At 41.2% G+C, this 15,406-nt stretch overlaps 2 protein-coding genes across 2 annotated transcripts; both read right to left on the bottom strand.

Annotated features, from left to right (window-relative positions):
* Positions 1-6,937: 6,937 nt before the first annotated feature.
* LOC306782657 (uncharacterized protein) lies at positions 6,938-10,010 on the bottom strand (the record flags this gene model as incomplete). The annotated part of the gene is made up of 5 exons (XM_079276101.1): positions 9,749-10,010; positions 8,765-9,050; positions 8,156-8,310; positions 7,457-7,736; positions 6,938-7,085 (listed from the first exon to the last, which is right to left on the bottom strand). The coding sequence occupies exons 1-5, from the start codon at positions 9,828-9,830 to the stop codon at positions 6,938-6,940; spliced, it is 951 nt and encodes a 316-aa protein (XP_079132227.1). The 5' UTR covers positions 9,831-10,010.
* A 1,464-nt stretch (positions 10,011-11,474) lies between these two features.
* On the bottom strand, positions 11,475-15,033 carry LOC306782656 (uncharacterized protein; the record flags this gene model as incomplete). Its single annotated transcript, XM_079276100.1, has 5 exons — positions 11,475-12,329; positions 12,701-12,980; positions 13,401-13,540; positions 13,995-14,280; positions 14,973-15,033. The coding sequence occupies 5 exons, from the start codon at positions 15,031-15,033 to the stop codon at positions 12,182-12,184; spliced, it is 915 nt and encodes a 304-aa protein (XP_079132226.1). The 3' UTR covers positions 11,475-12,181.
* Between the last annotated feature and the right edge of the window lie 373 nt (positions 15,034-15,406).

Raw genomic sequence — 15,406 nt, 5'->3', positions numbered from 1 at the left:
TTAATGTGCAGATTATGATTTCACAATCAAAACATGATCAACGTGATTAAACTGCTGTAATAATATTCTGTATGATAATAATAATATAACACTCTTATAAGGGGCTACTCTGTGACGTGTACTTTTGATACTTTAATTACATTTGCTTTTCGTACTTCCGTTCTTATATTTCAGTAACATTTTGAATGCAAGACTTTGACTTGTAACAGAGTGTTCTTCACAGAGTGGTGTTGTTACTTCACTGGAGTAACTCGTATGAGTTCTTTTTCTATCATTGCTTACTGGACATCCTGCACGACCTCTGCAGACCATGGCTTGATTAAAATGGACCGTTACAGCAGGAGGATTGGTTGAGAATGGATAAATAATCAGCACTTCATAAACTGCTGAAGTATAATACGGAGATACAACAACAACTTCAGTTCAGAGAAGCAAAGCTGTCGGTCCAGCCTGATGCTCCTCACTCAAGACTTCACTCTGTGATACTTTAAAGGTGTTTGTGTGGTTTTGGAGAGGTCTTTCGCGATGTGCTCTGGAACTGCCATCTGAGGAAAAATAGCTGGTGTCAGCCTTTTTCTATGTGCTTTTGACCTGAAGAATTTGACCGCTAATGCTGAAAATGCTTAGTTGCAGATCTTTTTTTTTTGCGCAATGTGCTCATTCTCAAAAACGTCATTTTTTTTTGCCAGCATCACTTTAACTGTCTCTCTGTTTCAACATCTCAAATGTTGTTGTTTTTGCTGTTGTACAACCTCCCACCACATGGGGGCGTAGCAGGTGTGAATCAGGGCACAGGTAATATAATCAGTGGGGTCAGTGGACACAGGTGCTTGCTAATAGGCAGAAGCAAACAGGTTTTGACCGTGCACATTTAAGGAATGTAAATGTGATGATTTATTGATTTATGGAGAAAATGGACAACTGGAGAGAAAGTGGTGGAACTCTGTTCATGTGAGAAATAAAATGCCTGTATTGGAAACTGGACTTCGTTATTTATGGCACGCGTCAGAACAAACATTTCAGCAACCGTCGTGACTTTTTTTATTGGGAAGCAACGGTCACTACAATAACAGTTACACATTCAATGCATACCACATACAGTCAATGACTCATAATCAGAGTAGTAAGCAGGATGATGGAAGAATAATAACAGCAGCAGTGGATAAAATACAGTATTAATGATGATACCAGCATTGATGGTATCAGTAATAGCAACAGAAATGTGATTAATAATAACAATGATAGCAGCAGTAGGCGTCAGCAGGGCCATGGCAGGAGGTACGACCACGGTCCAGGTGTAACCACGATCCGTGGCGAAGAAGCAAAGTTAGTAATGTGCATGAATGGGACACAAATTCATTCAGAAGGAGGTAGAGAAGAGCAGAGAGGAGCTCAGTACAGCATCATATCGAGCGGCTGGTCCAAGGCAAACCTGCGAGTGTGTCTGCCCCCAGGACTGAAACTTAGGGAAAAGTGGAGGCTGTGTTGATGATTTAATTGTATTTCAGTATTGATGACAGACAGTTTTATCATGCAGCAGGTAGTGACAGTAAACAAAAGGTTTGGTAAAAAACAACTCAACAGCATTAGAAATTAAAACTTACGCACCAGGTAGTGCCCGAAATAAATCTCACAATGGAATCAATGTCATAGTTTACAAAAGAAGTGATTTTTGATGATTGTTTTTTATTGTGAACTTCTTCATATCTAATCCAGGGGAGAGCCATACACCTCCACCTCACACAGAGTCAGAAACTCTTCTCTTGGGATGACGACGGTGACATAACGACCGTCCATCCCATTACACTGGAACTCACCGACACCACCTGATGGGATACTTGTGATCACAGCACACCTGGCAGAAGAAACAGAAAGGTTGGTCTCTGTCGCTTTAACAAAGAGCACAAAGCAGTAATGTAAATGTACTTTACTAATGTAAAGTAAAGGGCTTGCTCGGTCAGAGGTGGAGCTTGGAGCGAAGCCGATTATGTTTTGTAAGTGATGGTCTCAAGTTTATTTTGTGATACCAGATGTTTTTTTCTAAAATACTTGATTTTCTGGCCACATGGGGGCAGCACAACAAAGTAAAATCAATACGTAGATATTATCACCTTAAAAAACAGATATTTGAGTCTGTAACAAAGAGCAGCTGTAAAGTAAATAGAAATGTATCTCAAGATGTAAATGAAGAAACCATGGATTTTAAACGAACAGGTTGTAAACTACCTGGGGTTGTTGTTGCCGAAGTTGTCGAGGGAATCTCCAATGTGGATCTCGGCTCCATTGAGTCGGTCCGAGTCTTCCTCTCGGTTGGTTATCTTAACAGAAAACACTTTGTGGGTTTTGCGCAGGTCCAGTCGCCACCAGGGGTTGATGTCGTTCTTTGTGTGAGTGCAGGAGCCGTGCGCCCACTTGCTGCTGGGATTCCCATCATTGGCGTTAGATGCAATGCCAAACATGTACAGTGAGGACTGTGAGGCTTTTCCTCCGAGGGCCAGGTTCTCTCCTGCAAAAGACAATGCACATACAACATGTGTGACTTCTGATGCTGTTTTTGTTTTTCTTGCAATGTTCAATTTAACATCTCCAATGACTCGTCAAGAAAATGTGAATAAATTTGCAGACATAATACAGGACAAAAACAGATGACCCCCTTCACAGACTGTACTTGGTGGCGCAGACCCCCCCGGCCCCTCCCCATTCGCTGACTTTGGTCAAGCAAGATAACGTCTCGTAGCTTTCCTTATCGAGGGTCGCTACAATATGATTATTTTGAATGCAAATGTAGCCTATAAGCATTCAATGTGAATAACATGAAAAACATAAAAATAGTTTTCATATTTTAGGTTTTATCTACTGGCTGACACCACAGTGTATAGATGCGAGGTCACTGCATACTAATTCATGTAACAGCTCAAATGCTCACCAGTCGGGGCCCGGTACCCGTAGACTTCCACTTCACAGAGTGTGAGGTATTTCTGTGAACCCGGTAAAACCACAGTCACGTAACGTCCCTCCACACGTTTAGTGAAAGTCAGAGTAACCGTTCTAGTAATTTTACCAGCCCTAACAGAGAGAGAGGGAGAAAACAGCACATGAATCACATGTTAAACCTGGAGTCCTTCGACATGAAGATGAAAGAAACAAGCTTGTTTTTTGATTCTTGAAAGTTGAATTCTCCTCACGTATTAGCATAATGATACTTGGAAAAAACACTGACATTTACATACTGTATATATTTGTGGAAATAACATCTGAAGGTGCCACATATCTATCGCCTCCACATGGCGATAGCTGAGCCTGCAGCTTGCAGCTAACTGTGCTAACAGCGCAAACAGAGTCTTCGTGAGGGGGAACCAGAAAGTGGGCGCTACACTGCTGCGTCGTGAACGAGCCAGTGGCGCACGCTCACATGCACAAAAACACAGAGCGGAGGGGAAAATGAGCATGATTCACAGACGTACTTACAAGAAAAAAAGCAGAATAAAAGTATTTTTAATTGCGGGATATATTTTCTTACAGTGGGTTTGCGGCACCGTTGTTATCTAAAGAGTTGCCGATGTGAATCTTTGCCCCGTTGATCCTGTTCTCGCAGCAGTCTCCTCTGTTGGTGATGGTGACGGAGGTGACGATGTAGGACTCCAGCAGGTCCACTCTCCACCAGGGGTAGGACTCTTGGTTAGTGCAGCTGCATGATCCCGAGGCATAAGTACCCTCACGGTTTCCATCAATAGCATTGTAAGCAGCTCCAAACGAGTCCGTCCAACGGCTTGACTGGGTCGCCTTTCCACGCAAGGCCACGTTCTCTGGGAGAGAGACGGTTGAAAAACACAAGAGATATAAAGGAAGATCGTTTGTGAATTGTTCAGCATGAATCTGTGTCCAACAACGTATTACTCCATGGCTCAGTGTGATATAGACCATGTGTTTCAACATTATGTACTCTAGGTTTATACTTAAACCATCAGCTCACTGTTATGTAGTCAACTATAGTGCGTTTGTGTATTTGGTTGTTTGCACGTGTTGCCAGATTGATGAATTAGTTCCTCTGTGATTAATTGTTGTGGAATTGGTGGAAAGATGTGTTGATTTGTTTGTGTCTCTTTGCATGTGTTTCCTTAAGTCTGATGAGCCACATGGCAACTTTTTGCTCATTGCTAAATCCTGCAGGAAGTTGTTGCAGACAAGTTTGCAGAAAAGAGGAAGTTGTTCTGCCAATGCAGTTTAATTTGAGGAGGGAAATTCATTTTTATGAACAACACAAGTACGATTTCAAAAACATAAACTGTATAAAAAACTCAAATTAAGTCCAAAAAAAAGTCTTGCTTCTTTTCACCACAACTCCAATGATTTTGGAGAAAAAAACTAAACTCCCGACAGTTAAAAAGTTAAGTTTTATAAATATACTATAAATGTACTTTCTTGCTAACAAAACAGACCTACGTGCACCTCCTGGTGATGATTGACAATAAAGACGTCACACATACTCTCAGATCGTACTCACCATAAGTGTAAGCTGAGCGTGTCTCCAGGAGCAGCAGGAGAACCAAAACGCTGAGTTTCATTCTTCTGTTTGAGAGAATCATTTATAAACCATATTATTTTAGATGACACGTCTTATTATTCATTATTACTTGTGTAATATGTGTCCGATTAGAATTCCGGAGGAGTGATTATAACAACAATCTTGAAATACTCAGAAAGTGATGCAGGAAGATGATCTGATGCAACAAAGAAATGAAAAGTGTGACCTGGAGTCCCCAACAGTCGGATGATTCAATGAAGAAGAAAAAAGCTTCCAAACACCTAAAACCTAAACAGTTCCCGTGCTCTTTATATGCGTCTCGGTGAAACCGTATCCAACCAATCATCAGAAATCATATTCATCTTCAACTCTTATCCAATCACATGCCATCGGTTGACTCCCATGCACATGTATTTCCCTTCCCTGAACTCGTGACTCAATTTCAGAAGTACATCTACAGAAGTGTGTCAAAGATCACACACATCAATTCATTACCGATGATATTGGTTCAAGACTTTGTACTGTACTTTCAATTTTGAGGTACTTTACATGATTTTTCCCATTTTATACTACTTTATACTTTAATATCTACACTACTCCTCAGAGGGAAATATTGCACTTTTGACTCCACTTAACTTGCATGAAAACTGAAGTTAATGTGCAGATTATGATTTCACAATCAAAACATGATCAACGTGATTAAACTGCTGTAATAATATTCTGTATGATAATAATAATATAACACTCTTATAAGGGGCTACTCTGTGACGTGTACTTTTGATACTTTAATTACATTTGCTTTTCGTACTTCCGTTCTTATATTTCAGTAACATTTTGAATGCAAGACTTTGACTTGTAACAGAGTGTTCTTCACAGAGTGGTGTTGTTACTTCACTGGAGTAACTCGTATGAGTTCTTTTTCTATCATTGCTTACTGGACATCACGACCTCTGCAGACCATGGCTTGATTAAAATGGACCGTTACAGCAGGAGGATTGGTTGAGAATGGATAAATAATCAGCACTTCATAAACTGCTGAAGTATAATACGGAGATACAACAACAACTTCAGTTCAGAGAAGCAAAGCTGTCGGTCCAGCCTGATGCTCCTCACTCAAGACTTCACTCTGTGATACTTTAAAGGTGTTTGTGTGGTTTTGGAGAGGTCTTTCGCGATGTGCTCTTGAACTGCCATCTGAGGAAAAATAGCTGGTGTCAGCCTTTTTCTATGTGCTTGTGACCTGAAGAATTTGACCGCTAATGCTGAAAATGCTTAGTTGCAGATCTTCTTTTTTTTGCGCAATGTGCTCATTCCCAAAAACGTCATTTTTTTTTGCCAGCATCACTTTAACTGTCTCTCTGTTTCAACATCTCAAATGCTCTGTGTCAGAGCCATTTTGTTGTTTTTGCTTTTGTACAACCTCCCACCACATGGGGGCGTAGTGCCGGTGTGAATCAGGGCACAGGTAATATAATCAGTGGGGTCAGTGGACACAGGTGCTTGCTAATAGGCAGAAGCAAACAGTTTTTGACCGTGCACATTTAAGGAATGTAAATGTGATGATTTATTGATTTATGGAGAAAATGGACAACTGGAGAGAAAGTGGTGGAACTCTGTTCATGTGAGAAATAAAATGCCTGTATTGGAAACTGGACTTCGTTATTTATGGCACGCGTCAGAACAAACATTTCAGCAACTGTCGTGACTTTTTTTATTGGGAAGCAACGGTCACTACAATAACAGTTACACATTCAATGCATACGACATACAGTCAATGACTCATATAATCAGAGTAGTAAGCAGGATGATGGAAGACTAATAACAGCAGCAGTGGATATAATACAGTATTAATGATGATACCAGCATTGATGGTATCAGTAATAGCAACAGAAATGTGATTAATAATAACAATGATAGCAGCAGTAGGCGTCAGCAGGGCCATGGCAGGAGGTACGACCACGGTCCAGGTGTAACCACGATCCGTGGCGAAGAAGCAAAGTTAGTAATGTGCATGAATGGGACACAAATTCATTCAGAAGGAGGTAGAGAAGAGCAGAGAGGAGCTCAGTGCATCCTATGAAGTCCCCCAGCAGTCTAGGCCTACAGCATCATATCGAGCAGCTGGTCCAAGGCAAACCTGCGAGTGTGTCTGCCCCCAGGACTGAAACTTAGGGAAAAGTGGAGGCTGTGTTGATGATTTAATTGTATTTCAGTATTGATGACAGACAGTTCTATCATGCAGCAGGTAGTGACAGTAAACAAAAGGTTTGGTAAAAAACAACTCAACAGCATTAGAAATGAAAACTTACGCAGCAGGTAGTGCCCTAAATAAATCTCACAATGGAATCAATGTCATAGTTTACAAAAGAAGTGATTTTTGATGATTGTTTTTTATTGTGAACTTCTTCATATCTAATCCAGGGGAGAGCCATACACCTCCACCTCACACAGAGTCAGAAACTCTTCTCTTGGGATGACGACGGTGACATAACGACCGTCCATCCCATTACACTGGAACTCACCGACACCACCTGATGGGATACTTGTGATCACAGCACACCTGGCAGAAGAAACAGAAAGGTTGGTCTCTGTCGCTTTAACAAAGAGCACAAAGCAGTAATGTAAATGTACTTTACTAATGTAAAGTAAAGGGCTTGCTCGGTCAGAGGTGGAGCTTGGAGCGAAGCCGATTATGTTTTGTAAGTGATGGTCTCAAGTTTATTTTGTGATACCAGATGTTTTTTTCTAAAATACTTGTTTTTCTGGCCACATGGGGGCAGCACAACAAAGTAAAATCAATACGTAGATATTATCACCTTAAAAAACAGATATTTGAGTCTGTAACAAAGAGCAGCTGTAAAGTAAATACAAATGTATCTCAAGATGTAAATGAAGAAACCATGGATTTTAAACGAACAGGTTGTAAACTACCTGGGGTTGTTGTTGCCGAAGTTGTCGAGGGAATCTCCAATGTGGATCTCGGCTCCATTGAGTCGGTCCGAGTCTTCCTCTCGGTTGGTTATCTTAACAGAAAACACTTTGTGGGTTTTGCGCAGGTCCAGTCGCCACCAGGGGTTGATGTCGTTCTTTGTGTGAGTGCAGGAGCCGTGCGCCCACTTGCTGCTGGGATTCCCATCATTGGCGTTAGATGCAATGCCAAACATGTACAGTGAGGACTGTGAGGCTTTTCCTCCGAGGGCCAGGTTCTCTCCTGCAAAAGACAATGCACATACAACATGTGTGACTTCTGATGCTGTTTTTGTTTTTCTTGCAATGTTCAATTTAACATCTCCAATGACTCGTCAAGAAAATGTGAATAAATTTGCAGACATAATACAGGACAAAGACAGATGACCCCCTTCACAGACTGTACTTGGTGGCGCAGACCCCCCCGGCCCTCCCCATTCGCTGACTTTGGTCAAGCAAGATAACGTCTCGTAGCTTTCCTTATCGAGGGTCGCTACAATATGATTATTTTGAATGCAAATGTAGCCTATAAGCATTCAATGTGAATAACATGAAAAACATAAAAATAGTTTTCATATTTTAGGTTTTATCTACTGGCTGACACCACAGTGTATAGATGCGAGGTCACTGCATACTAATTCATGTAACAGCTCAAATGCTCACCAGTCGGGGCCCGGTACCCGTAGACTTCCACTTCACAGAGTGTGAGGTATTTCTGTGAACCCGGTAAAACCACAGTCACGTAACGTCCCTCCACACGTTCAGTGAAAGTCAGAGTAACCGATTCGCCTGCCGCCGTTCTAGTAATTTTACCAGCCCTAACAGAGAGAGAGGGAGAAAACAGCACATGAATCACATGTTAAACCTGGAGTCCTTTGACATGAAGATGAAAGAAACAAGCTTGTTTTTTGATTCTTGAAAGTTGAATTCTCCTCACGTATTAGCATAATGATACTTGGAAAAAACACTGACATTTATATACTGTATATATTTGTGGAAATAACATCTGAAGGTGCCACATATCTATCGCCTCCACATGGCGATAGCTGAGCCTGCAGCTTGCAGCTAACTGTGCTAACAGCGCAAACAGAGTCTTCGTGAGGGGGAACCAGAAAGTGGGCGCTACACTGCTGCGTCGTGAACGAGCCAGTGGCGCACGCTCACATGCACAAAAACACCGAGCGGAGGGGAAAATGAGCATGATTCACAGACGTACTTACAAGAAAAAAAGCAGAATAAAAGTATTTTTAATTGCGGGATATATTTTCTTACAGTGGGTTTGCGGCACCGTTGTTATCTAAAGAGTTGCCGATGTGAATCTTTGCCCCGTTGATCCTGTTCTCGCAGCAGTCTCCTCTGTTGGTGATGGTGACGGAGGTGACGATGTAGGACTCCAGCAGGTCCACTCTCCACCAGGGGTAGGACTCTTGGTTAGTGCAGCTGCATGATCCCGAGGCATAAGTACCCTCACGGTTTCCATCAATAGCATTGTAAGCAGCTCCAAACGAGTCCGTCCAACGGCTTGACTGGGTCGCCTTTCCACGCAAGGCCACGTTCTCTGGGAGAGAGACGGTTGAAAAACACAAGAGATATAAAGGAAGATCGTTTGTGAATTGTTCAGCATGAATCTGTGTCCAACAACGTATTACTCCATGGCTCAGTGTGATATAGACCATGTGTTTCAACATGATATACTCTAGGTTTATACTTAAACCATCAGCTCACTGTTATGTAGTCAACTATAGTGCGTTTGTGTATTTGGTTGTTTGCACGTGTTGCCAGATTGATGAATTAGTTCCTCTGTGATTAATTGTTGTGGAATTGGTGGAAAGATGTGTTGATTTGTTTGTGTCTCTTTGCATGTGTTTCCTTAAGTCTGATGAGCCACATGGCAACTTTTTGCTCATTGCTAAATCCTGCAGGAAGTTGTTGCAGACAAGTTTGCAGAAAAGAGGAAGTTGTTCTGCCAATGCAGTTTAATTTGAGGAGGGAAATTCATTTTTATGAACAACACAAGTACGATTTCAAAAACATAAACTGTATAAAAAACTCAAATTAAGTCCAAAAAAAAGTCTTGCTTCTTTTCACCACAACTCCAATGATTTTGGAGAAAAAAACTAAACTCCCGACAGTTAAAAAGTTAAGTTTTATAAATATACTATAAATGTACTTTCTTGCTAACAAAACAGACCTACGTGCACCTCCTGGTGATGATTGACAATAAAGACGTCACACATACTCTCAGATCGTACTCACCATGAGTGTAAGCTGAGCGTGTCTCCAGGAGCAGCAGGAGAACCAAAACGCTGAGTTTCATTCTTCTGTTTGAGAGAATCATTTATAAACCATATTATTTTAGATGACACGTCTTATTATTCATTATTACTTGTGTAATATGTGTCCGATTAGAATTCTGGAGGAGTGATTATAACAACAATCTTGAAATACTCAGAAAGTGATGCAGGAAGATGATCTGATGCAACAAAGAAATGAAAAGTGTGACCTGGAGTCCCCAACAGTCGGATGATTCAATGAAGAAGAAAAAAGCTTCCAAACACCTAAAACCTAAACAGTTCCCGTGCTCTTTATATGCGTCTCGGTGAAACCGTATCCAACCAATCATCAGAAATCATATTCATCTTCAACTCTGATCCAATCACATGCCATCGGTTGACTCCCATGCACATGTATTTCCCTTCCCTGAACTCGTGACTCAATTTCAGAAGTACATCTACAGAAGTGTGTCAAAGATCACACACATCAATTCATTACCGATGATATTGGTTCAAGACTTTGTACTGTACTTTCAATTTTGAGGTACTTTACATGATTTTTCCCATTTTATACTACTTTATACTTTAATATCTACACTACTCCTCAGAGGGAAATATTGCACTTTTGACTCCACTTAACTTGTATGAAAACTGAAGTTAATGTGCAGATTATGATTTCACAATCAAAACATGATCAACGTGATTAAACTGCTGTAATAATATTCTGTATGATAATAATAATATAACACTCTTATAAGGGGCTACTCTGTGACGTGTACTTTTGATACTTTAATTACATTTGCTTTTCGTACTTCCGTTCTTATATTTCAGTAACATTTTGAATGCAAGACTTTGACTTGTAACAGAGTGTTCTTCACAGAGTGGTGTTGTTACTTCACTGGAGTAACTCGTATGAGTTCTTTTTCTATCATTGCTTACTGGACATCACGACCTCTGCAGACCATGGCTTGATTAAAATGGACCGTTACAGCAGGAGGATTGGTTGAGAATGGATAAATAATCAGCACTTCATAAACTGCTGAAGTATAATACGGAGATACAACAACAACTTCAGTTCAGAGAAGCAAAGCTGTCGGTCCAGCCTGATGCTCCTCACTCAAGACTTCACTCTGTGATACTTTAAAGGTGTTTGTGTGGTTTTGGAGAGGTCTTTCGCGATGTGCTCTTGAACTGCCATCTGAGGAAAAATAGCTGGTGTCAGCCTTTTTCTATGTGCTTGTGACCTGAAGAATTTGACCGCTAATGCTGAAAATGCTTAGTTGCAGATCTTCTTTTTTTTGCGCAATGTGCTCATTCCCAAAAACGTCATTTTTTTTTGCCAGCATCACTTTAACTGTCTCTCTGTTTCAACATCTCAAATGCTCTGTGTCAGAGCCATTTTGTTGTTTTTGCTGTTGTACAACCTCCCACCACATGGGGGCGTAGTGCCGGTGTGAATCAGGGCACAGGTAATATAATCAGTGGGGTCAGTGGACACAGGTGCTTGCTAATAGGCAGAAGCAAACAGTTTTTGACCGTGCACATTTAAGGAATGTAAATGTGATGATTTATTGATTTATGGAGAAAATGGACAACTGGAGAGAAAGTGGTGGAACTCTGTTCATGTGAGAAATAAAATTCCTATATTGGAAACTGGACTTCGTTATTTATGGCACGCGTCAGAACAAACATTTCAGCAACTGTCGTGACTTTTTTTATTGGGAAGCAACGGTCACTACAATAACAGTTACACATTCAATGCATACCACATACAGTCAATGACTCATATAATCAGAGTAGTAAGCAGGATGATGGAAGACTAATAACAGCAGCAGTGGATATAATACAGTATTAATGATGATACCAGCATTGATGGTATCAGTAATAGCAACAGAAATGTGATTAATAATAACAATGATAGCAGCAGTAGGCGTCAGCAGGGCCATGGCAGGAGGTACGACCACGGTCCAGGTGTAACCACGATCCGTGGCGAAGAAGCAAAGTTAGTAATGTGCATGAATGGGACACAAATTCATTCAGAAGGAGGTAGAGAAGAGCAGAGAGGAGCTCAGTGCATCCTATGAAGTCCCCCAGCAGTCTAGGCCTACAGCATCATATCGAGCAGCTGGTCCAAGGCAAACCTGCGAGTGTGTCTGCCCCCAGGACTGAAACTTAGGGAAAAGTGGAGGCTGTGTTGATGATTTAATTGTATTTCAGTATTGATGACAGACAGTTCTATCATGCAGCAGGTAGTGACAGTAAACAAAAGGTTTGGTAAAAAACAACTCAACAGCATTAGAAATGAAAACTTACGCAGCAGGTAGTGCCCTAAATAAATCTCACAATGGAATCAATGTCATAGTTTACAAAAGAAGTGATTTTTGATGATTGTTTTTTATTGTGAACTTCTTCATATCTAATCCAGGGGAGAGCCATACACCTCCACCTCACACAGAGTCAGAAACTCTTCTCTTGGGATGACGACGGTGACATAACGACCGTCCATCCCATTACACTGGAACTCACCGACACCACCTGATGGGATACTTGTGATCACAGCACACCTGGCAGAAGAAACAGAAAGGTTGGTCTCTGTCGCTTTAACAAAGAGCACAAAGCAGTAATGTAAATGTACTTTACTAATGTAAAGTAAAGGGCTTGCTCGGTCAGAGGTGGAGCTTGGAGCGAAGCCGATTATGTTTTGTAAGTGATGGTCTCAAGTTTATTTTGTGATACCAGATGTTTTTTTCTAAAATACTTGATTTTCTGGCCACATGGGGGCAGCACAACAAAGTAAAATCAATACGTAGATATTATCACCTTAAAAAACAGATATTTGAGTCTGTAACAAAGAGCAGCTGTAAAGTAAATACAAATGTATCTCAAGATGTAAATGAAGAAACCATGGATTTTAAACGAACAGGTTGTAAACTACCTGGGGTTGTTGTTGCCGAAGTTGTCGAGGGAATCTCCAATGTGGATCTCGGCTCCATTGAGTCGGTCCGAGTCTTCCTCTCGGTTGGTTATCTTAACAGAAAACACTTTGTGGGTTTTGCGCAGGTCCAGTCGCCACCAGGGGTTGATGTCGTTCTTTGTGTGAGTGCAGGAGCCGTGCGCCCACTTGCTGCTGGGATTCCCATCATTGGCGTTAGATGCAATGCCAAACATGTACAGTGAGGACTGTGAGGCTTTTCCTCCGAGGGCCAGGTTCTCTCCTGCAAAAGACAATGCACATACAACATGTGTGACTTCTGATGCTGTTTTTGTTTTTCTTGCAATGTTCAATTTAACATCTCCAATGACTCGTCAAGAAAATGTGAATAAATTTGCAGACATAATACAGGACAAAAACAGATGACCCCCTTCACAGACTGTACTTGGTGGCGCAGACCCTCCCGGCCCCTCCCCATTCGCTGACTTTGGTCAAGCAAGATAACGTCTCGTAGCTTTCCTTATCGAGGGTCGCTACAATATGATTATTTTGAATGCAAATGTAGCCTATAAGCATTCAATGTGAATAACATGAAAAACATAAAAATAGTTTTCATATTTTAGGTTTTATCTACTGGCTGACACCACAGTGTATAGATGCGAGGTCACTGCATACTAATTCATGTAACAGCTCAAATGCTCACCAGTCGGGGCCCGGTACCCGTAGACTTCCACTTCACAGAGTGTGAGGTATTTCTGTGAACCCGGTAAAACCACAGTCACGTAACGTCCCTCCACACGTTCAGTGAAAGTCAGAGTAACCGTTCTAGTAATTTTACCAGCCCTAACAGAGAGAGAGGGAGAAAACAGCACATGAATCACATGTTAAACCTGTAGTCCTTCAACATGAAGATGAAAGAAACAAGCTTGTTTTTTGATTCTTGAAAGTTGAATTCTCCTCACGTATTAGCACAATGATACTTGGAAAAAACACTGACATTTATATACTGTATATATTTGTGGAAATAACATCTGAAGGTGCCACATATCTATCGCCTCCACATGGCGATAGCTGAGCCTGCAGCTTGCAGCTAACTGTGCTAACAGCGCAAACAGAGTCTTCGTGAGGGGGAACCAGAAAGTGGGCGCTACACTGCTGCGTCGTGAACGAGCCAGTGGCGCACGCTCACATGCACAAAAACACCGAGCGGAGGGGAAAATGAGCATGATTCACAGACGTACTTACAAGAAAAAAAGCAGAATAAAAGTATTTTTAATTGCGGGATATATTTTCTTACAGTGGGTTTGCGGCACCGTTGTTATCTAAAGAGTTGCCGATGTGAATCTTTGCCCCGTTGATCCTGTTCTCGCAGCAGTCTCCTCTGTTGGTGATGGTGACGGAGGTGATGATGTAGGACTCCAGCAGGTCCACTCTCCACCAGGGGTTGGACTCTTGGTTAGTGTGGCTGCATGATCCCAAACCATAAGAACCCTCACGGTTTCCATCAATAGCATTGTAAGCAGCTCCAAACGAGTCCCCCCAACGGCTTGACTGGGTCGCCTTTCCACGCAAGGCCACGTTCTCTGGGAGAGAGACGGTTGAAAAACACAAGAGATATAAAGGAAGATCGTTTGTGAATTGTTCAGCATGAATCTGTGTCCAACAACGTATTACTCCATGGCTCAGTGTGATATAGACCATGTGTTTCAACATTCTATACTCTAGGTTTATACTTAAACCATCAGCTCACTGTTATGTAGTCAACTATTGTGCGTTTGTGTATTTGGTTGTTTGCACGTGTTGCCAGATTGATGAATTAGTTCCTCTGTGATTAATTGTTGTGGAATTGGTGGAAAGATGTGTTGATTTGTTTGTGTCTCTTTGCATGTGTTTCCTTAAGTCTGATGAGCCACATGGCAACTTTTTGCTCATTGCTAAATCCTGCAGGAAGTTGTTGCAGACAAGTTTGCAGAAAAGAGGAAGTTGTTCTGCCAATGTAGTTTAATTTTAGGAGGGAAATTCATTTTTATGAACACAAGTACGATATCAAAAACATAAAAACTGTATAAAAAACTAAAATTAAGTCCAAAAAAAAGTCTTGCTTCTTTTCACCACAACTCCAATAATTTTGGAGAAAAAAACTAAACTCCCGACAGTTAAAAAGTTCTATAAATATACTATAAATGTACTTTCTTGCTAACAAAACAGACCTACGTGCACCTCCTGGTGATGATTGACAATAAAGACGTCACACATACTCTCAGATCGTACTCACCATAAGTGTAAGCTGAGCGTGTCTCCAGGAGCAGCAGGAGAACCAAAACGCTGAGTTTCATTCTTCTGTTTGAGAGAATCATTTATAAACCATATTATTTTAGATGACACGTCTTATTATTCATTATTACTTGTGTAATATGTGTCCGATTAGAATTCTGGAGGAGTGATTATAACAACAATCTTGAAATACTCAGAAAGTGATGCAGGAAGATGATCTGATGCAACAAAGAAATGAAAAGTGTGACCTGGAGTCCCCAACAGTCGGATGATTCAATGAAGAAGAAAAAAGCTTCCAAACACCTAAAACATAAACAGTTCCCGTGCTCTTTATATGCGTCTCGGTGAAACCGTATCCAACCAATCATCAGAAATCATATTCATCTTCAACTCTTATCCAATCACATGCCATCGGTTGACTCCCATGCACGTGTA

This window comes from Melanostigma gelatinosum (genome assembly GCF_949748355.1).
Source record: "Melanostigma gelatinosum genome assembly, chromosome: 9".
NCBI classification, from domain to species: Eukaryota; Metazoa; Chordata; class Actinopteri; order Perciformes; family Zoarcidae; genus Melanostigma; species Melanostigma gelatinosum.
The sequence above is the reverse complement of the archived record's forward strand: the minus strand, read 5'-3'. Positions and strand labels throughout refer to the sequence as shown.